At 52.2% G+C, this 21,339-nt stretch overlaps 1 protein-coding gene across 10 annotated transcripts; it reads right to left on the bottom strand.

The window, feature by feature from the left end:
* Positions 1 to 314: 314 nt before the first annotated feature.
* Positions 315 to 20,517, bottom strand: DNPEP (aspartyl aminopeptidase). 10 transcript variants are annotated; one of them, XM_070489688.1, is made up of 16 exons: positions 20,351 to 20,517; positions 10,489 to 10,536; positions 9,601 to 9,694; positions 9,428 to 9,516; positions 9,207 to 9,320; positions 8,844 to 8,969; positions 8,501 to 8,631; positions 8,195 to 8,270; positions 7,998 to 8,105; positions 7,172 to 7,249; positions 6,125 to 6,208; positions 5,038 to 5,198; positions 4,616 to 4,655; positions 4,393 to 4,494; positions 812 to 979; positions 315 to 449 (listed from the first exon to the last, which is right to left on the bottom strand). In XM_070489688.1, the coding sequence occupies exons 3-16, from the start codon at positions 9,686 to 9,688 to the stop codon at positions 399 to 401; spliced, it is 1,416 nt and encodes a 471-aa protein (XP_070345789.1). In that variant the 5' UTR covers positions 9,689 to 9,694; positions 10,489 to 10,536; positions 20,351 to 20,517; the 3' UTR covers positions 315 to 398. The 10 variants fall into 10 exon arrangements, with proteins under 10 accessions (XP_070345789.1, XP_070345785.1, XP_070345788.1 ...); XM_070489684.1 differs by having other exon boundaries at positions 7,998 to 8,123; positions 20,351 to 20,428; XM_070489687.1 differs by lacking the exons at positions 10,489 to 10,536; positions 20,351 to 20,517 and adding an exon at positions 10,188 to 10,334.
* Between the last annotated feature and the right edge of the window lie 822 nt (positions 20,518 to 21,339).

The raw sequence follows: 21,339 nt of genomic DNA, 5'->3' as shown, positions 1-21,339 counted from the left end.
CTGACACCTCAGAGGCCAAGCTAGGCTCCTGGTCTATTCTGGGAAAGGAAGGAGGGAAGAGCATGGAAGCCACTGCCAAGGAGGAGGACGGGCATGAAAGCAGAAGTAACCTTCCAGTTGGGGACCCACCCACCCTTCACCCACTTCAGGCGTGAGCTTAAGGAAGAAATACTTGAAATCAGGCTTCCGTCAGCTCCCAGGATCTGTGGCCTCCTCAGCCTGCACCCCAACCTCCCGCTCTGTTCCAGTTCCAGAGGTTCAAGCCAGGCTCAACTCCCACCCCTCTAGTCTCCAAAGAAGTACAACAGACTGAGTCTGAGTGAAAAATCCGCTTTAATAATCCAGCTTCAGCTCAGCTGAGAACTTCCCCTCTCAAGTGCAAGTCTTTCCAAGAGGGCTCAGTCCACTAAGAGGTTACGGCTCAGAGACGGGAACAGCTCAAAGAAGCCCTACATTGGGAGGGAACGCAGGGTTTGGAATTAGCGCAGACCAGATGGAGACGCCCCGCTGCTCACCTCCCGCCAACACAGGCCCCAAAGAGAGGCAGAGTTGCTTCACCCACACGTGACAACTGCCCCACTCTTGCCCTCCCTGATCCCCTCTGTCCTCTCATTATCCTCTAGGGGCTGATCAGGGCCCAGGGCCTTGAGAAGAATGGGGACCGTTCTTTTCCCACACGGCAGCACCAAGACCACCAGCCCCATCACCTAGGCCCGCCATTTAGTGACGGTGATGTTGCCCCAGCAACCATTCCAGGCACTAGAGGGGCAAGGGGCCCAGCTGCCATGGTGATGGGTGAGGTGGGAGTCACCTTGAAGAGCGTGAGGGTCTGGAGGACTCCTGTGGTGCACGCGGTCTCCCGGATGGAGTGCATGGCCAGCTGCGGGCTGCCTAGATCCAGTACCCGCAGCCCCAGCCGAGAAGCCAAGATGGGTCCAATGGTGGAGCCACATGGGGAGTCATTCCGGACCATGAGATCCTGGGGAGCAGAGGAGAGGTTCATGAGCAACACGTAGAAGTGCTCCTCAAGGCCGAGGAGGATGTCACCTTGGAACTGCAAGGCTGGACGGGGCCTGGCAGATGGCCCGCTTCTACCCTCTCGGAGAGTGGAGGTGACCGGCAGAAAACCACAAAGCCAAGACGAACTGGCAGCACAAAGGGCAGAACATTCTGAATGGGCCCCCTTCTCTCCATCTGTGCTACCACCACCCTAGTTCCAGCTGCTATCATTTTGCCTCCTATAAAGAATCCACTCTCCACACAGCAGGCAAGGGGATTGAAGAAAAACACGTATCCTTTATGTCACCTTCTTGCTTGACACACACTCCACCCTCCACAGACACACAGAAAACCAGTCAGTAGTTTTAGTGTTTTTAAAAAGACTGCTACTGGCATTTGGAAACTCTTTCCTTTATACTTTCGTAAAAAAGTAAATAAGAAAATCATAATATGATGTTAGATACCACAATTTTCAGTCTAAGGGAAAACAGAATTATAAAATCCAATAAATTAATAACTATTCTTATTTTTTGAATAAGAATTATAGTATTAACTCATGATTTTCAAAATACATGTATTTTTGTCTAGCTATGTTCACAGAAATGACCCAAAAGCACTGTCCCTCCCCCCAAAAAAACCAGTGAACACTCATGCCAGACATGGTCCCTAATATCACCATCCATCCAAAGCAACCAAGTCTGGGAAGAGAAATGAACAGCAGGAGCTACAATTTCTCGTTGTAGCAAAAAGCAAGAAAACTTTCAGGAGCCGTGTCAAAGGACACAGGAGCTCCACTGAAAAAGCTCCTGCTGGCCAAAGTTATGACAACTTGAGGATGAAATAAAATGATTATAGTGCATCAGATCACATCGAACCAACGAAAACCTATGATTTTATAATGATAGTTAGAAAAGGGAAACCAAAAAAACCCCTTAGTATTTGTCATCATTGAAGGTGGCTATTCAAACACCTCATCTTGAAGACTGTCATTAAAGGGAAATAATTAGCATTTTTTTTTGTCTTTCCAGTAGGAACCATACTTCATGATAACCAAAAAGCCCTAGTGAATGAGGGAAAAAGTTCCATGTCACAGGAAGATGGCAGCTAATAAATGTAAAAGGGATGAAATGTAGAAGGGATGAATTGTGGGGTAACATTTTTCAGTAAACTAATGAACTGATTTAGGCTGGGATTATCAAGTAGTCTTAAAACCACTAGATGTCTGGTTGATGGGGAAGTCATCCCTTGTACAGGTTACTGTCCAGTCAAAGGAGGAGAAGCCCCATATGATGGAGGGATGGACCACCCACCCAATCCAGTGGTCCATCTTATCATCCCTGGGGCGGATCAGCCAGATACTATGTGCATGATGCAAAATGGAGGACACCCATCATGACATCTTCTGGCCAAAAATGTTTACCTTGAACACATCGAGCTTTAGGGATGAATTCCAGTTTACAGGGAATACGGGGGCCAGAGGCACAAGCTAGAAGCACCATGCGGAAGGAACCAGACAATCCGGGAAGTGAGACATTATGTGGGATGATCAGGCTGGTTTCTTCAACAAGTCAATGTTTAAAAAAAAATGGAGGTGAGGCTGTGCTAGATTAAAAGCCATTTTTAAGCCATGTACCCGCCAGAAATAACGACATATGGCCCTGGACTGGAGACTAAGGTGGGGCAGACAACCGTAAAGAATATTTTGGGGAAATTGAAAACGATCTGTGCATTTGATGAGATACAAATTGACTGAAACAGAACAGTGGAGAGTCCTGAGTGCAAAGAGGAAGTGAAAAATATATCCACTATAATTTCATTTTTAAAAATGTGTGTTAAGGGGGCTGGCCCCGTGGCCGAGTGGTTAAGTTCGTGTGCTCCGCTGCAGGCGGCCCAGTGTTTCGTTGGTTTGAATCCTGGGCGCAGACATGGCACTGCTCATCAAACCACGCTGAGGCAGCGTCCCACATACCACAACTAGAAGGACCCACAACGAAGAATATACAACTATGTACTGGGGGGCTTTGGGGAGAAAAAGGAAAAAAATAAAATCTTTAAAAAAAAAAAAATGTGTGTTAAGCCTATGCAGAGAAAAAAATCTGAGTGCAAAGAGGAAGCGAAAAATACATCCACTATAATTTCATTTTTTTTTTTTTTTAAAGATTTTATTTTTTCCTTTTTCTCCCCAAAGCCCCCCGGTACATAGTTGTGTATTCTTCGTTGTGGGTTCTTCTAGTTGTGGCATGTGGGACGCTGCCTCACCGTGGTCTGATGAGCAGTGCCATGTCCGCGCCCAGGATTCGAACTGACGAAACACTGGGCCGCCTGCTGCGGAGCGCGCGAACTTAACCACTCGGCCACAGGGCCAGCCCCCACTATAATTTCATTTTTAAAAATGTGTGTTAAGTCTATGCAGAGAAAAAAATCTGGAAGAATATACACAGATCTCCATTCATGTTTTGTTTTTTCTATTTGTGTCTTCTAATTTTCTAAAGTACACATGGCCTCCTTCGGCTGCAAGTGATTAAAGAAAAGTCCCGCAACGTCTTCCCACTGCCTTAGAAGATCAAAGATGCAACCCCTTCCAGGCCCTGGAGGCCTGCGCCACATGCGCCCGGCCTGCACGGGCTCCCCCTACCGCTCTGCCTGTCTCCTTCCAACAGACCAAGCTCCCGCCTGTCCCCTGGGGCTTCTGCACTTGTTCCCTCTGGCCAGGAAGCTCCTCCTCCAGACTCGCCCATGCCTGCTTCTCTTAATAGAATAGTTAGAAGCTCAAGCGTCACCTCCTCAGAGAGGCCCTCCTGAGAGTGAACAACAGCTCTACACCGGGCAGGGCAGGGCTGTGCAGTAGAGGGAGCCCTGAGCTGCGAGTCAGGGGGCCAGGGTGCTAGTCTTGACTCACCAGGACCTGCCTGCTGTGTCTGTCCCTGGACCACCCGGGCCGCACTCCCTAATACACACATCATGTGTATTACACATATTCTCTCTCTCTCTCTCTATATATATATACACCTATGGCTAGATGGGCCATTGCCAAGGCAAGAGTGAAAATGAGCAGGTGGAGTGCCAGGCTGCCCAGCCCTGAACTACTCTCATGGAAGCCCCCCGGGGGTGTAAGGAGACACAGGGAGGCATCATTATCAGTCCCATTGTACAGGAGTGGAAACTGAGACTCAGAGATCAGGAGACAAGTCCAGGGTCACAGGGTGAGCCCCGCGGCAGAGCCAGCACTGGTCCCAGCTCTGCCCACATCCACAACCCCTGTTCTCCTCATTCCACTGGGACCCTGTCCACTAAAGGTTGTCTACCAGGCTCCCCTCTCACAGGGGGCCCATCTGCTGGTGCCCTGGAGCCCACTCTCGCCCTCACACCTTCCCAGGCAGGGCCCGCCCTCACCTGCAGGGGCACCCCGACGCTGCTGGCCACCTCTCGGATGAGAGCCTCTGAGACCGCGTTTGAGGCATAGCGTTGCTTGCTGTTCACCTTGATCACAGGGCCCTGGGGAGAAGGAGACCAGGAATCGAGGGTGAGGCAGAGACGGTGACAGGCCTAGAGGGAACGAGATGGGGCCCAGACCCAGCCAGGCCTCCGGTCCCTAAAGAGATCAGGAGCACCTCACCTTGTGGAATAAGGGCCGGTGGTTTTCCTCATGCTTGTCCCTGTAAGAGATGGACGAAAGGCCAGGGATGGCAAACAGCAGCTGGGCCTGTCAACACCCACCACCCCTCCCAAGGCAGACATGACCAACGGATCACAGCATGCTTTCCCACTCAGCCCGGCAGGACCTCAGAGGCATGCTCAACACAGTGCTCCAGGCAGCCTCTAGCAATAGATGGAAATAAGTTTGTAGATAGAGCCTATTCAACAAACTGGGTTAAGCATTACATGACTTTGACCAAGTTGGGCCTTGGAGCAGGCAAAAGGAAGTCCCCACTGAACCTCCCGGCAGAATAAGGAAGGAGGAGGAGGGGAGAGACCAGGGCCGGGCACCGCCTGAGGCCTCCAGCTGTGTGAGGTCGGAACCCAGCAGGGCGGACGCACAGGTAGTTGGGGTGTACGGCGTGGGCCATGTCCGCGCTGATCATGTAGGACTTGGGGATGGCTTCCTCGAAGGCCGTCAGGTGCTGGGGCGACGCTGAGATCCGCCGCAGCACCAGCTCCGTCAGCAGTGACTGCGCCCCCTGGGCACTCTCGGACCCCACCTGCCGACAGCAGAGACCTTGCTCTGGGGTCTGGGCTAGAGGCCAGGGAGAGGGGCCCGATGCCCAGACTGGCCCAGGGCCCCTCTGAGTCAGTGGGTGGAGAACGGAGGGTGTTAATGATGGTGGGTGGGGCCCAAACTAACCCACAGTCATCTCTGGGGCAGAAACAGCACCTGTGGGTGGGCTTCCCACAGTGCCTCCCCTCCTTCTCCCCGACCCTCACACCCAGGGCTCAGCACAGGGGCCCCACCGCCCCAGTCGGTCTTCTTTTATGTATGTGACACAGACTGCTAACTGCCATGGTGTCTTCTATAACAAAACACCGGGGTTGTAGCTAAGCATGCAACTACTCAGCTGGACGTGACCTTCCCAGCTTCCCTTGCAGCTAAACATGGCCATGCAAAGTTCAATGGAATGCAGGCAGCGATGAAGCCCACCTCTGGGTCACACCCTGAAAAAGACGGGTGTACACTCCCGCTCTGCCCTCTCTCCCTGCCTACTACCTCAGAGTAGACATGATGGCAGGAGCTGGAATGGCCCCCGGGACCCTGAGACGGCAGCTGTGTGTTCAGGACGTCAGAGACCTGCCCTGAAATGCTAACTCTGACCTGTGCAGTCACACGAGAGAACTAGCCCCATGTTCAAGCCCTGTTGCAGCGTCTAAGACTGCACCCTAACACAAGCACGTATAGGAGGACCCACCACATGCTGAGCCCTGGGGCCACGAGGATGAGACGGCGAGTCCCTGTCCTCCAGGAGCTCACACGCGGCACAGAGATATACAGGAGGTATGTCACGCTTAGAAGCACAGGTAGTGTCTCCCCCGTGGCTGTGGCCTCCCCAACAGCCCTGGCTCACGGTGGCCGCCTGGCACAAGGGGGCTGCAGGAGACTCCAGAGGGGACCCTCCCAGGGCCCTCTACGTACCTCTTCGTTGTCATAGAGAGCAATCATGCGCACGTGGGGCTCCAAGGCCAGGGAGGCAGGGTTTGCACAGGAGTCGATCAAGGCCTGGTGTGGGGAGGGAGCGGGGCATCATCCTCAGCCCACTTCTTCATAACCTCGGAGCTGACACTCCCCACCAGCCTCCCATAGTCAAGATCGGAGAGAAGCCACTGGCCCTCCTCTCTCAGGGCACTGCCCGGCAGAGGGCGCGTGGGGGACCTTTTCAATGGAATGGGAGAAGCCACCCTTTGGGTATTCTCCTGTACCTTCCCACGCAAAAGGCAGGAGGATGTGTGAGGGGGAGGGGAAGGGCTGAGAATCCTGGAAAGTCAAAAGCACCAAACAGATCGGGTAAACTAATTGGCCTCAGCGAAAAGATCGAGGTCCAAGGAGGGGACTGCAGCTCCGTCAAGGTGACGTGACTCAGCAGAAAAGAGTCCAAGGTCTGGTTCTAGTCTTAATTACAGCCTAAAGCCCGTGTCCAAGGACAGGACAGGGAGGGAAGAGAGGTGTCAAAGGAGAGAGGGAAGGGAGAGGACGGGAGAGAAGGAACTGACTACGGTAGAAAGAAGGTGGGGAATATCAAGGTGGCTGGGAAGAAGAGACCACCCCACTGAGCTCCCAAGGCACAGAGAGAAGGCTGGCGGGGCTTGTGTCTGGGGTGGGGGGAGCAGAGGGAGGTGGATGACACTGCCTTATGGCATGCAAGGCCTCTCCCCAAATCAGAGGTTAACTGAAAGGAGAAGCCACAAGAGCAGGGTTAGGACAAGACACTGGTGCCCTCAGCCTCTCAGCCTTCCCCCACCTCAGCCCTGGCCCAAGGCCAGTGCAAGGATGGGGCCACAGGAGATGCTGAGGCTGAAGCATTTACGCCCCTCCCCACGGTCCACCCGGCACCAGCAGACTGTGGGGGGTGGCCAGCAGCCATGTCACAACCTGCTAGGGCTTGAGGCAGCACCCCCCACCCCCTACAAGACTGTCTGCCTCCCCTGGTGGTGTGTGCCACCTGGGGGCGCCCCAGCCCGTTACCTGCAGGGCACAGAAGCAGCTGTGCAGATTATCCAGCCGAGGGGCAAAGATGAACTCCTCATAGGCCCCACCCAGGACCTAGAAAGACAAGACACTCAGCTGGACCTTGGATCCTGTGCCCTGACTCACCGGGTTCTCCCTGCTCCCCAGGGACTGAGTTTGAGCGAGCCTCTCTGGCTCCTTGTGCAATGTCTCCCTGATCCCTGGCTTAGGGCACTATGATCCCCACTGTGCAGGGCTAAGCAGAGCATGGTGAAGGGGGCTGGGCTAGAGCTGAGGGACGGGGGAGGGGGGCGTGGGTGGGTGGTGGTGGTAGAGGCCTGTAGTTCCCAACCACTTCCTGTGGGACAGGAAAAGGGAAGGGCTGAACAGTCCCAAGAAAAGCTAAGGAAATAGCAGAGGAGGAGACCAACGTAGTGCACATTCAAATTGGCCTTGGCAATCTCCTACTGTCAACAACTGGGAGTGACACGAGGACAGGCTCCAGAAAAAGGGCGGCCACAGCCAGGCCTCTTGCCCTCAGAGGTTCGGGCCAGCATGGGTCAGAGTGAACAGAGACCGCCTGTGGCAGAAATTCCTGGGGAATCTGTGGAAAGGCCGAGGCCCAGGCCCCAGCCCAGACAGTCCAGGTAGGCAGGTCTGCAGTGGGAAACCGGCCTTTGGAGAACCACTGCCCTGGAGACAGAGGGCGGTGGCATCTACTGGCAAGAACAGGAATGAGGGTAACGGGGGGACTGGCAGAGGTGATGAATGCCTCCAGGGACATGCTGGGCCAGGCTGGGATCCCGGAGGTCCCCACCCACGAGTGCCTGCAGCCACTCCTCACCGCAGGCTGTGTGTCTGCAAGGCAGAGTTCCATCTCCAAAATGTTCTCAGGGCTTAGCCCCAGGTGGGCGCAGAGAAGGGACATGAGGACTGAGTGGTGCCGCTCATCCTGCAGGGTAGAAGGATGCTGGGAGAAGGGTCTGCTCTCCCTCCCCTCTCCCCTTCTGCTCACCCCTCCCCGTGAGCAGGGACTCTTACTGCAGCATTGAGAGGCCCAGGCTCAGGAGTCCCTTTCTCCAGCTCCTCCTGGACTGCTGTGGCAAGAATGGGGACCCTGTGGGGAGACACATGTTGGGGTGTGGGGAGGGCTGGAGGGCATCCTTGAGCTCAGGCATCTCCTGATGGGGAAATGCCCTTGCCCTTCGATTCCCAGCTGGGTCCCAAGAGGAGACCCTGACGGTTGCCCCCATGAGGGAGTGATCTCCCAGGTCCCACCAGGGCCCCTTCCATCACTGGTGCCACACCCCCTCCCTCCCAGGCACCACAGCCCTTGCCCAAGCTCACAAGTGCATCTCCATGTTGGGCCCAAAGTTCTCGTTGACATTTCGCTGCAGATGGATGGCCAGGTGTGGGATGCGCAGAATGGGCCGGTCCACGTGCACCAGCCGCTGCTCCAGCCGGCCTGAGGTGGGGCACTGTGCCCCCCAGGCCAAGTCAGCGCAGGGCATCTCCCAACCACAGCTGGCTAGAGCCCCCACTTAACCCAGACAAACCAAGGTGGTCCTCGGACCCGGACTGCCCCTACCCCCTGCCCTGGGGGGCTCTCCACAGGTACCCTGAAGGTGGTGACAGCCAATCTTCAGACAGCTGAAGCTGAGAACCTCCAAGGTCCAACCCCAGTTCCCACCTTGACAATGACACGTCCAGCCAAGGTCAGGTCACGGTCAAACCAGGTGCTCCAGATCCCACCACCATAGGTCTCCACACCAACCTGGTGGAAGCCCACCTGGCTGCGGCGAGACCGCCGTTTCACCTGAGCGTGAGGAAGGGAATGAGAAGTCAGAGGCTGCACGACAAGACCTGGAGATGAGACAGGCTGTTCACAAGCTAAAAAACACAAAATGAGTATTAGTGACAAACAGCCCAAAGTGGAGAGGGAGCCTTCTTCCTGCTCTAGAGAACAGAGACCCTGAATTGTACCTGCTGACTTCTTTCTGCCCTGTACTCCTCCTCCTACCACCCCTACCCCAGCAGGGCCCCAGTTCCTTACCCGGAGGCAGGGACTGTCCGTGTGGGCCCCAATGAGGCTGAACCCATTGCCAGGAACATACTGGCCTCCCACGGCGAAGGCGATGATGGTGGAGGAGTTCCTGGTCAGGAAGTACTGGGGTGCGGGGGGAGTTTGAGTTGTATTAGCCAGCCAGCTGGCACACAGGACTTTGAGACCCAGCCTGGGTTCCCGCCTCTCCGCTCCCATCCCACTCCTGGTACCTTGCTCTCAGGCCTGATATCCCAGGTCTCTGTCTCCTTGAGTTCATGGAAGCCAGCCTGGAGGAGGCGGCTGCGGCACTCGGCCACCGCTGCAGGGAAAGAAGCCCCTCACAGCGATGGAAAGCGGTAGGGGGCACCCCAGCCCAGCCCCCTCCGCTGCACTGGTCACTTACCGTGGAAAGGAGAGGGGCTGCGGTTCACGAACTTCAGGAGTTCCCGGGCCGCGGCCTGCACAGCCTCTTTGCCGCCCCTGCCACTCATGGCCACCTAGGGGAGGGGGGCGCTCAGTCTCCGACGAGGTCTGGGACCCCTGACTATCAGCCAGGCCCCGGGTACTGCCCCACACCAACGCCCTGCACTGACCGCTCCAAGGCTCAAGCGTCTGCTTCCGCCCCTTTCCCCACCGAGACGCGCAGATGCCGGGCCGAACCTCTCCCGACTGAGAGCTCGGGCCCTCCAACCACAGGATCACACCCCAGCGCTCCCGGCCCAGCCAGTCCAAGACCGCCCGCCCCCTAATCGGAGTTTAGCTCCGCCCCCGAAGGCCGGCTCCCACGTGCCCGCCCAGCTGAGAAATCCCCGTCGGTTCCCAAACTCGGAGCGGACGCCCAGCTCTGGCCCTGCCTGCACCACGTGGTCTCCAGGGACTACCCACCTCCCAGCCACCCCGGTCTCTGCAGACAGCCCCTTTCCAACTCAGGAAGGTCAGGTCACCCGGGCCGGGCTTTCGGTTTCGCTTTGGCTGGGGCGCGCCGCCCACCTGAGCGCGCTGCTGAGCGTGGGCCTGAGCAGACGCCCGGTCGGTCTGGGGCGGGGAACATGTACCTGCATAACCCCAGATCTGAGCTCGCGTCGGGTCTGGGGGCCTGCGCGCGGCCCGCCCCGCCCCCTGCCGTCCGCCCGCCCCGCCCCCGCGGCCCGTCCCGCCCCTCGTCGCCTGCCCGCGGCGGTGGCGGGGTCCCTCTGGCGTCCCGGAGGTGCTAGGACAGCCGAGAACCGCTCGCCCCCGCCCCTCCCCAGGGTCAGAGAGTCCGAGAAAAAACTGGTCCCCGCCAGCTCACCTGGTCCGACGGGTGCTGAACAAGGTGTTCTCTCTCTCCACAGGCAGCCTTGGGATAATGAAAGCAACAAGGCTCATGTTCATGGAGCGCTCGCCCTGAGCTTTAGCTTGATGATAAAGCTTAACATGTTCACAACTGCCCTATCAACTTTGTACTTCTACTGTCCCCATCTTATACATGAACAAACCCAAAGACAGAGACGAGGAACCTGTCCAAGGTAGTAAATGGCCAGAGGTGGGGTTTCGACTCAATTAATTCGATTCCAGGGAGCTGGAACAATCCACTCTCAGATCTTTTCTGGACCTTTTTCTCTGCACCTTAAGTGTTACATTACACGGAGGTCCCTGAGGGACAGAAGTTAATGACTTGCCCAAGATCACCCATATCTGTCTGTACTCTTTCCACTTCTTAAAACGACAGAAAAAACCAAACTCCATATGTTCTTGGTGGCAATTCCAATATTCCTAAGTCAAGAGTGGTGAGCAGCAATTTAAAAAACCCAGACACCTGCCTAGTCATAGATTCTGATCAGAACTCTTGGTGGCTCCCAGGTTCAAGACAGGACCCACCTGATAACACAGGAATGTTGTCAACACTCCAGGGATTACAGGTGAACGAAGCAATCTGCCTTTTACATACTGGGGTGGGACTGCCTGGGGGAGTAGCTGGAAGGTCCAGCAGCCCTCACTTCAAAGGAGTTGATAGAGCAGGGGAGTGTTCAAGAATATACACACCAGGTGATGGGTTAAATTCATGGCATTCCCTAACCACTTATTGAAATGTCATTATGTATAAAGTTTCAGTGCTGAGTGGGACCTGGAGAGAATATCCTTTTCCTCTGAGGAGCCAGAGGCTGGCTACTGGGGAAGGGACACATTCAAGGGCAGCGAAAAGAGGTGAAACAGGGGGACAACGTATCAGGGAAGGAGACAACTAAGGGAACTCTTTCGTGTTCTTCTGATGACAAAAAAGAGTTCATGTTAATGTGAGAAATTCAAACATCACCAAAGCGGATAACTTAGAAAGAGAAAGTAAACGTTTGGTAAATTGAACATCCATTCGTGATAAAAACCAAAACAAAATCTTAAGAACTCAGGAAGAGAAAGGGTAACAGCTGTCTGCCAGAAATCTACAGCAGACATTACTGGGGAAGTCAGAAGCACTCCTGTTCAGATCAGAAGTGAGACACTGATGGAGCTGTTAGCGCTGGGAGTCAATGTGGACTAAAATAAACAATTATATATGTGGAAAAGTAAAGTTTGTCGTTACTTGTAGCTTATATGATTCCTTAGAACCTTCGAGAAAATAAACTGACCAGCTATTAGAATTGGTAGGAAGGTGACCTGATTTTAAAAATCATCAGCTTTCCTTTACAATAATAAACTAGATAATTGGATAATAAAAAGGTCCTATTTAGAAGAAAAAGAAATACTATTAAATTCCTAGGAATGAATGTAAGAGAGATCGAGTCTCACTATAATCAGCGAAATACAAGTTAAAAATGAGATGCCATTTTTGATTTGTCAGATTAACAAAAATGAAAAACACTGGTAATATCAAGTGTTTGAGAAGGTTTGGGGTAATGCATGCCTTTCTACCTAATTTCTGTGGTGTCAACACTCACTGGGGCTGCTTCCAAGCTGCCAACACGAGCTGAACATGGAGTTGGGAAGGGATGTGCAAAAGAATACCATCGTATAGATTTCCACCGTATAGATATAATCGACGTAAATAACCTCAAGAGCATAGATTGATATTAAAATAGTTGACAGTGATGATTTCTGAGTATTTATGTTTGTAATATAACTTTTTTAATAGTAAGTTTATATAAGTGAATTTTTTAATGATTGCTATGTGTAACAATGGGATCACAAAATTCCTGGAAATTTGACAATCAATTCTTATGACCTGGTCCAAGTCGGCTCTAGCACACAACTTCACTCAGACCCTATGTCTTTGTTCCTCAACGTGTGATTTGTTGACCTGCAGCATCTACAACACCTGGGAACGTTTTAGAAATGCAGACCCTCAGGGCTGACCCCAGAGCTACCGAATGAGAATCTCCGTGTTAACAAGATCCCTAGATGATCTGAAGGCACTTTAAAGTTTGAGACACCATGTTTCAGAGGACCATGTGGCAGTAAAAAATAATGCAAAGTCAATCTTTATGTATTATCGTAGAAAAAAGTTCCAAAATATATTGTTAAGTGGAAAAAAGCAATTTCCAGAATAATATTTACAGGGCAACTGCGTTTAGGTAAAACTCACATAATGAGCTAAATTTCTAGACTTTATATAAATATATATGTGAATGCATGGAAACAGGTTTGGAAGGAGAGTGGTCATCTCTAGATAAGGGAATGGTACTGAATATGAAGTGGGAAGGCCAAGGGGGGCACCTTAGCTATCCAAGAATAGTTTCTGAGAATCATTCTTGCCCTCAGCCTCCCAAGAAAATCTTGCCCTCCTCACCTTAGCTGTGTTTACAATGCTACCATTAGTCATTTATTGCGGAGTGTGTGTGTGTGTGTGTGTGTGTGTGTCCTGCCCATCTGCTGAAATGGGTGCATTTAGAGGGGGCTGAATCAGATCTTCTGGATTTCCAGATGCCAAGACACTTCTGGGTATCTCATTGCTGGTAGATATCTTGGTTGTTTAAATGAATACATAATTTGCTTCTAGGTATAATGATAGGAACTTGCATAACACGGGACAATGTGTCCTCCAACAGTGTCGTTGGAAGGGCTCTTTAGTTTCCAATACGTCTTCTGCTCAAGTCCTGTTTCCTATGCTGGATTCAACTGATTATGGACTACAAATCCCAGAATGCCTTGAGGTGAGTAGCTCAGGCAAGATTCTAATTTCCAACCAATTATGTTCTAGGAGGGAGGCTTAAAAAGTACTTTACATGGTTAAAGAGAAGGAAGTACAAGAGGTACCGGGCAACAGCTTCCAAGATACACAACTAAGTGAAAAAATGAAGGGCAGAACAGCAGGTATGCTGCCATTTGTGTGTGTAAACATCCAGATGCACACACTTATATTCTTATATGTTTAAAACATGTCAGCAGTCACAAGAACATGGTAACCGACTCTGGGAAGGAGAAATGGGGTGGCTGAGGGTCTGGGGTGGAAGGGGTACTTCCTTTCCCTGTAAATCCTTTTGCACTTTTCAGATTTTTCTCTATGTACATGTATTACCTACTTTTAAAAACTAAGTAAATTAGGGGCCGGCCCCATGGTCGATTGGTTAAGTTTGTGCGCTCCGCTTCGGCAGCCCAGGGTTTTGCCGGTTCGAATCCTGGGCGCGGACATGGCACCGCTCATCAGGCCATGCTGAGGCGGCATCCCACATGCCATGACTAGAAGGACCCACAACGAAAAAATATACAACTATGTACCAGGGGACTTTGGGGAGAAAAAGGAAAAATAAAATCTTTTTAAAAAAAAAAGGAACAAACTATTGATAACAACAACTTGGATGGATCTCATGGGCGTTATGCTGTGTGAAAAAAATGACAAAATGCTCGAGATGGAGAACAAGGTAGTGGTAGCCAAGGGCTCGGGAGGGTGAGGGCAGGGCTCAGTGTGACTCTAAAGGAACAGCACCAGGAACACCTTTGTGGTGCTGGAACAGTTCTGTGTCTTGATTACGGTGGTGGTCACGTGATTCTCTACACATGCGATAAAATTGGGGTTGCCAGCTAAAATACAGGACACCCAGTCAAATTTGAATTTCAGACAAATACAGAATAACATCTTAGTCCTGTGAGAACAGTGGTTGCCCCAAATATTGCACGGGGTATACTTACACTTCAAATTTCACTGAGCGTCCTGTATTTTTATTTGCTAGATCTGGCAGTGCTGGATAGCATGGCATAGAACTATACGCACACATTTGACCTATGTCATCTGCCTGGTGGTGATTGGGCTGTAGTTGTGGAAGACGTAACCACGGGGGGACACTGGGTGAAGGGTACAGAGAACTCTGTGCAGCCTCCTGTGAATGTATCATTACTTCAAAATAAAAAGTCTTTTTCATCGGCCCTCAAAAGAAAACCACGTGCTCCTGTTGGTGATAAAGACAAAGAGATACAGGGAAGCGCTGGTGATTAATCCCGGGGGTTTTATGGAGGATCGTAAAACTGGCACTTCACAGAGGTCTCATGATGTTTCCCTCTCAAATGTCAACGATCTCGTGTGGTGGCGGACCGTGTAACAGAGTGGTTTTGCACGTGGCCTCGGAACCAGCCACCCTGGGGCTCAGATTGTGACTCCCCCATGGATGAGCTGCAGGCTGTCTGTGCAGTGGGGGCTGGAGCCACCTCCCAGTCGCATCTCTTTCCGACTCCACGTTCAGTGACAATGGCCCGGTAGCTTGAAACCGGCCTGGGGAGTATTTACACTAGTGAGATTGGCAAGCACCACAAATCAGGGCTTTTTCTTCTTCCAGAGAGCTAACTGTTAAACAGGTAGCATCAGGGACCGGCCCCGTGGCCGAGTGGTTAAGTTCGCACGCTCCGCTTCTGCGGCCCGGGGTTTCACTGGTTCGGATCCTGGGCTCAGACATGGCACCGCTCATCAGGCCATGTTGAGGCAGCGTCCCACATGTCACAACTAGATGGACCCACAACTAAAAGTATACAACTATCTACTGGGAGGGATTTGGGGAGAAAAAGCAAAAAAAAAGAGATTGGCAAGTTGTTAGCTCAGGTGCCAATCTTTGGAAAAAAAAAAAAGTTACCATCATACCACTTTGGGCCTCAATTCCCTCATCTGTAAAATAGGGGAAGATAACAGAATAACCTGATAATGTTATGAGGATTAAATAAGACAATGCACATAGCATGCTTCTCATTAACTTTGTCAAATAGCGAGCAATAAATATTCTCCATTATTATCTCATAGGAAACCACGAGCCACTGGGGGGCGGGTTTCTGCTTTCCTCATCCTGATATCTATAGTGCCTGGCACAGGCCTGAAACCCAGCAAGTGCTAAACAAAGTTCGCTAAAGTAGTGAATAAATGGCAGATAATAGTGACTTGAAGTGCTACACTTTCAGAAAATGTGCATTTTATCAGAGGCCTTGGGACACACTTCTTGACTTTAATCTGGGAGATTTTCAGGCCCTGGCATGTTCCCAGGGAGGTCTGGGGAGCACTCACACCCCCAAAGGGGAAGTCTGTCTTTGCAGTCCTGGCCGGGCCTCCCAGGGCAGCAATCCTGGCACACCCCCAGGTGGTGGGGACAGACGGTCACCTCTCCTTCCTCTGGAACCATGATGGGGCATTTCTGGCTCTGAGCCTGTCTGACTAGAGGTCATTTAATCCTCGCTGGATTTGTGCTGTTTATTTTAGTGACCAGGGCTGTTGACTTTCAGTTCGTCTTTCTAGGGGTGCTTGCTCATTTTGCTTCCCTTTTATTTACTCTTTGCAAGCACTTGGCTTTGAGTAAATATGTCTATAAAGTCCCAGGGACTGGGTTATTCTGTGTCTGGTATTTTAATGGCCTTTAAACAGTGTCTGCTCAGGTAAGCATTTTATGGATGGGTCGAAAAGATAAATTCTGTTCTCAGCGGTCTCTGATTCCTTCCAAGCGGCCAGCTGGACACCAGCAGCCTAGGAATCATGGCTTCTCATCAATAATAAAAATATCAAAGGGGGCACCCCTTGGCACAGTGGTTAAGTTTGGGGCAGTCCACTTTGGCGGCCCCATTTCACAGGTTAGGATCCTGGGCGCGGACATACACCACTGGACAGCCAGGTTGTGGCGGTGACCCACATATGAAGTGGAGGAAGATTGGCTCAGATGCTCACTTGGGCTAATCTTCCTCAGCAAAAAAAAGAGGAAGATTAGCAACAGATGTTAGCTCAGGGCGAGTCTTCCTCAAAAAAAAAAAAAAAAAAAATCAAAGCCAACACTCATCTCAGACAGAGAAACTCACCCACCCTGGTCAGCCAGACATGGGACTTGGGACCTCTGGAAGGTGTTTAATCTCCGGGGCAGTGCTCAGGATAAGAATTCCCTGGAGGGCTTTTAAAAATGCAGACTCATGAGCCCCACACTTGAAAATTCTGCTTTGGAAGGTTTGGACCGAGGCCCAGGGATGTGCATTTTTAACCTGTGCTGCAAATAATTCTGCTGTCCTTAGACGACCTTGAGAAACGCTAACCTAGATTCTCAGAAGCACAAGTGCCAGTGGGTGGGCTGCCCTTGATCTCAGTCCATGTCGTGGGATGACACGAAGAGAAGCTGGGGAACTAGATAGGGCTTTTGGGAAGATTCAGCAACACTCAGCACCCCGCTCCTCCAAAGCTAGGCGAGAGCATGACGAGCGTTGTTCCGGGAGGCCACATGCTCAGGTCTAATTTGTCAGTAAGGAGGGCAGGGGTCATTTCCCAATCATCTTTTTATCCCCGCAATTCCTAAGGCAGCACAAGACGCACACGCTGGCCCTCTGCACTGGCCAGACACTCCCACCAAAGATGGACAGAGAGACAGGTCCATTACCTCCGGGTAGCCTGGGAACCAGTTGCTGGGAATGGACGTGGCAGAGAGGCTGAGCGCCATGGTGACCCGCTCACCTCCTCCTGGGCCGGGCCGAGTGTGTCCGGGGCAAGCGTGTCTGAGTCTGAGTGGACACCGACCAGCTGGACCTGCTGCCTTTCTCTGCCAGCTCCCCCGGCTGCCTCGGCCCTCTGCTCAAACTCGTAGGGTCCTCAGTCCACCCACACGGCCCATTATGACATCATCAATGCATTTGAAACAGTAATGTCCTCACAGTCCCCGAGCCTCAGGCTAGCCTACTGTGGCCAGTGTCTAAATGATGACCCCGGACCTGGGGGGAGGGCGTCCTGTAGTCCAGCAGGAAGCAACCCAGCCCTCATTCCCCGTCCTCTGGGCCCCTCCGTTTCCGTCCCCAGTCAGTGTGCTAATTATTTTATTTGTGTGTTTACCTCTTCACTCTGTTTCCACCACCAGAAGAGGTGCTCCAGAGGGCGCAGCCCACATCTGCCTTGCTCCCTGCTGAAGCCCCAGGGCTAGCCCAGTGCCTGACACGTTTTAAGTGCTCTATAAAGATTTTCTGAGAGCATGAATACATGAATGAGAGGCTTCGCTTGCTCCAGCTGTCCATTCATTTATTCATTCAACAAGCGTGTTTTGTGCGTCTGTTGTGGGCCGGGCTCTTGTCGACCTGAATAAGTCCTTTTCTGCCCCCAGGAGCTCCCAGCCTGGGGTGGGATGCTGGAGACACATCCTTTGTGTAATGCACACTGACAAGGGCTATCTCGAGGTCTAAGGGAGATGGGGCTGCAGGGAGGAGACCGCGGTGGCAATGACAGGCTCTTAAGCCAGAGAGATGGTATGTGGTCTGGCAGGATTTCCCCTGCCTGAGAAAGCCCCATCTGCCCCGAGGCCTCCGCCTGTGCTGACAGCCTCGGCTGCTTGTTTCTGCTAATATTGCAGCAGGGTGCATCTACAGAAGCAATCTATAAAACACCGTTTACAGCCATAACTAAACCACAAGAAATCAATCCCCAGCTCACTCCCATCAACAAATATGCTTGGAGGGCCTGCAGAGCGCAGCGCACACCTTTAAGGTGCCAAGGGAGATACGGGGATGGGTGAAATGAGGACTCTGACCCGGGGGCTGCTAATCTCCCTGGGGAGACAGGACACGTGGGGATGAGATTAACCACCCATAGTGAAAGCATGTATGCCATGTAGCAAGTGAAGGTTCTAGAACCATGATGCCCAATACACTACCCACCAGCCCCATGTGGCTACTGAGCACTTGCACTGTGGCTAGTCCGAACTGAGAGAGGCTAAGCATATACGATAACGTACATATTGGATTACCCCCAAAAATATCTAATATATGTCCACTTTTAAATTTCGATTACATGTTGAAATGATAATATTTGGGGTAAATTGGGTTAAATATACTATATTATTAAAATTAGTTTCACCTGTTTCTTTTACTTTTTTTTTATTTTTTATTTCTTTTGAGGAAGGTTAGCCCTGAGCTAACTCCTGCCAATCCTCCTCTTTTTGCTGAGGAAGACTGGCCCTGAGCTAACATCCGTGCTCATCTTCCTCCACTTTATATGTGGGATGCCTGCCACAGCATGGCTTGCCAAGCGGTGACATGTCCACACCCGGGATCCGAACCAGCGAACCCTGGGCCACCGAGAAGCAGAACATGCGAACTTAACCTTTGTGCCACTGGGCCGGCCCCATCTTTTACCTTTTTAAAATGTGGCTATAAGAACATCTGAAGTGACATATGTGGCTCCCATTACATCTCTGTCGGACAGCACTGGTCTAGGAGTTGAGGGGACCCTGTGCAGCTGGGAAGACTTCTGAGGAAACGGAACAATTCAGAGCAAGCAAGGGGGTCCTGAGGAAGGGGTGGGAGGACATCTGAGAAGTTTGATCATGAAGGGAAGGAGGGGGAATGGCAGCTCGAGGAGGTAACGGAATCCCAGGAACAATGCACACGTCTCTCACCCAGCCCTTCTTCCCTCTCCTGCCGTCTTCCAAAAGTCGGGCCCCGGGCACCTCCAGCTACCTTCTCGTGCACCGTCTCTAGAGTTAGGCTCCTTTCTCAATCCTGGACAGTGGGGAGCTGGCCACCGAGCTGGCTTTGGATGCTAAGTATTGGGTGAGTAAGATCCCTACCCAGGCCATCCATTACAAGGGTGGGTTAAAAACACCTCACCCTCCCCTGACTCCAGCCCCGGGCCCTGGGCAAAGGGCATTGGTGGGGAAAAGGAGGGCGGATGAGGGACCCTGATGCAGGCGGAGCCAGGAGTTGGTCCATGTCTGAGATGGGGAGCATTTCTCAGGGGAGCGGTGTGGCCCAGGAGGAGGCAGTCAGCCCCTAACCTGGCCAGACAAGCCTTCCACTATGGACACATTTCCTCAGGGGGAATGAGGCAGCCTGGGTCTGGTGTTGCTGCCCTGCCCTCCCACTCAGCCTCACAGCAGAGCCGTAAACACTCAAGAGCAGGGATTAACTCTGCATGTGGTGTCTGGGACATTGTGAACGACTCTTGGCGGCTGTGTCTGTGTCTGTGTTTGATTGATCTTTTTAACCCCCTGCACCTAGGATGTGAGGCTTGGAAGCAGCCAGTATTCAATAAATATTGACGGATGGAGGAAGAAAAGGAAGGAAGGAAAGGAGGAAGGGAAGGAGGAAGGGAGGGAGGAAGGAAGGAAGGAAGGAAGGGTGCGTGAGCGATTAAATGACAAACCTGGCAAAGCACAGAAGCCAGATCCCAGTGTCCAGGCCAGAGGACAACTGATGCCCAGCACACAGCACTCCATCATTGTCCCTTCCGGCCACAGGGCCCTGGGCCCACAAGCTTTGAGAGATGGTGCATGTTCCTGCTGTAGCCATACTGGACTAAACTTCTGCCCTGAGTCTCTAATCCTATTAAGTACTTTTGAAAAGCCCCTTAAAGCCTCTGTAAAAGGAAAGATAACGTGAAGAATTCCAGGAGGATCGGACAAGCTTGGCCTGAGGGTGGGGGTGGCTGAGATAGTTCCTGGACCAGCAAAGGAGGGACCACCCCCACCAGCGCATCGGGAAGCCTGCAGTTCCCCCAGATGGCCACTGGAGGGCACTTCGACCATGAGATACCAGCTCTCTCGCTTCCCGAGCCTTCCGAGAGCCGCGAGTCAATCCAACGAACGTTTTTAAATCATCACGATAATGAGAGCTCTCCTGTGTTGAATATCCAATGAAACACTAAGTGCCCTAAATGTGTATTGTCTCGCTTAATATTCCTTACAATCGTTGAGAGTTATCTTGGCTATTTAGGAAAAATCGAGACTTAAATGAGCCAAAAAACTTACCTAAAGCCGCGCAGCTAAATGCAATCCTGGCATAAGGACTCGAACTCGAGCCCTTGGGCACCGATCATAGGCGATGAATGCGCACGAGGCTGAAGGGACCGTCGGGGCAGAAGGGAAGAGACCGCTATGCTACACCAATAGGGTTACTGAGCAATTGACACATGTATGAAGCCGGAAGGTGTCTTACAGACAGTGTGTGCATTTCCCGTGGTCATGTTTCTTCCCCCCCCCCGAAATGATGTCATTAAACAAATGAAGTGTTTCACAGTTCCTGGTGTCTTCACTTGGAGGAAATAAAGTCATTGTCATACCAGGCAGGAAAAGATAATTTTCATTTAACACTTAACTAGCACTTATTATGTACCCAGAACTGTTCTAAGCACTTGACATAAAATAATTAATCCTCACAGTCACTGTGAGCCTCTGAGGTCTGCACTAGGATGATCCCTATTTACAGATGAGGCAATGCAGACACAGAGAGGGAAGCAACTGGCCCAAAGTCACACAGCTAGGAAGAGGCAGAGCAGGGTTTAGGGCCCCAGGACCCAGGCGGTCTGGTTCCAGAATCTGTCCTGTGGAATTTGAGAGTTCCAGCGGAGGAAATGCACTGTGGAGGGGAGGGTGTTCCAGGCAGAGGGAACAGCATCGGGGAAGCCCTGAGGTGGGGAAGCACCAGGTGAGGAGTCAGGATTGTCTCAGGCCCGGGCTGGCTAGCAGAGGCCTGACGGCAGAGGCCCGCGCAGCCGGAGCTCCCTGGGGCCTCCGCGGGGTGGGAGAAGGGAGGGGGTACAGCAGGAGGGCCGGCAGAGCAGGGACAAGCGACTGAGGCCGCCCTGCCCTCGCCCCTCTCCAGGGACGGGCAGTTTGGAAAGTGCAGTGTGTGCCCAGGAAACGGCCGGATTGGATGACAGGGAAGATTAAAGGAGCTAAATCGGGCCTGGGGCTGGGGGAGGGGTCCGAGGAGGAGGCCCGGCAGAGGGCCAGCTGCG

Source organism: Equus asinus, chromosome 19 (assembly GCF_041296235.1).
Source record: "Equus asinus isolate D_3611 breed Donkey chromosome 19, EquAss-T2T_v2, whole genome shotgun sequence".
NCBI classification, from domain to species: domain Eukaryota; kingdom Metazoa; phylum Chordata; class Mammalia; order Perissodactyla; family Equidae; genus Equus; species Equus asinus.
This window is presented reverse-complemented; position numbering and strand designations above follow the sequence as displayed.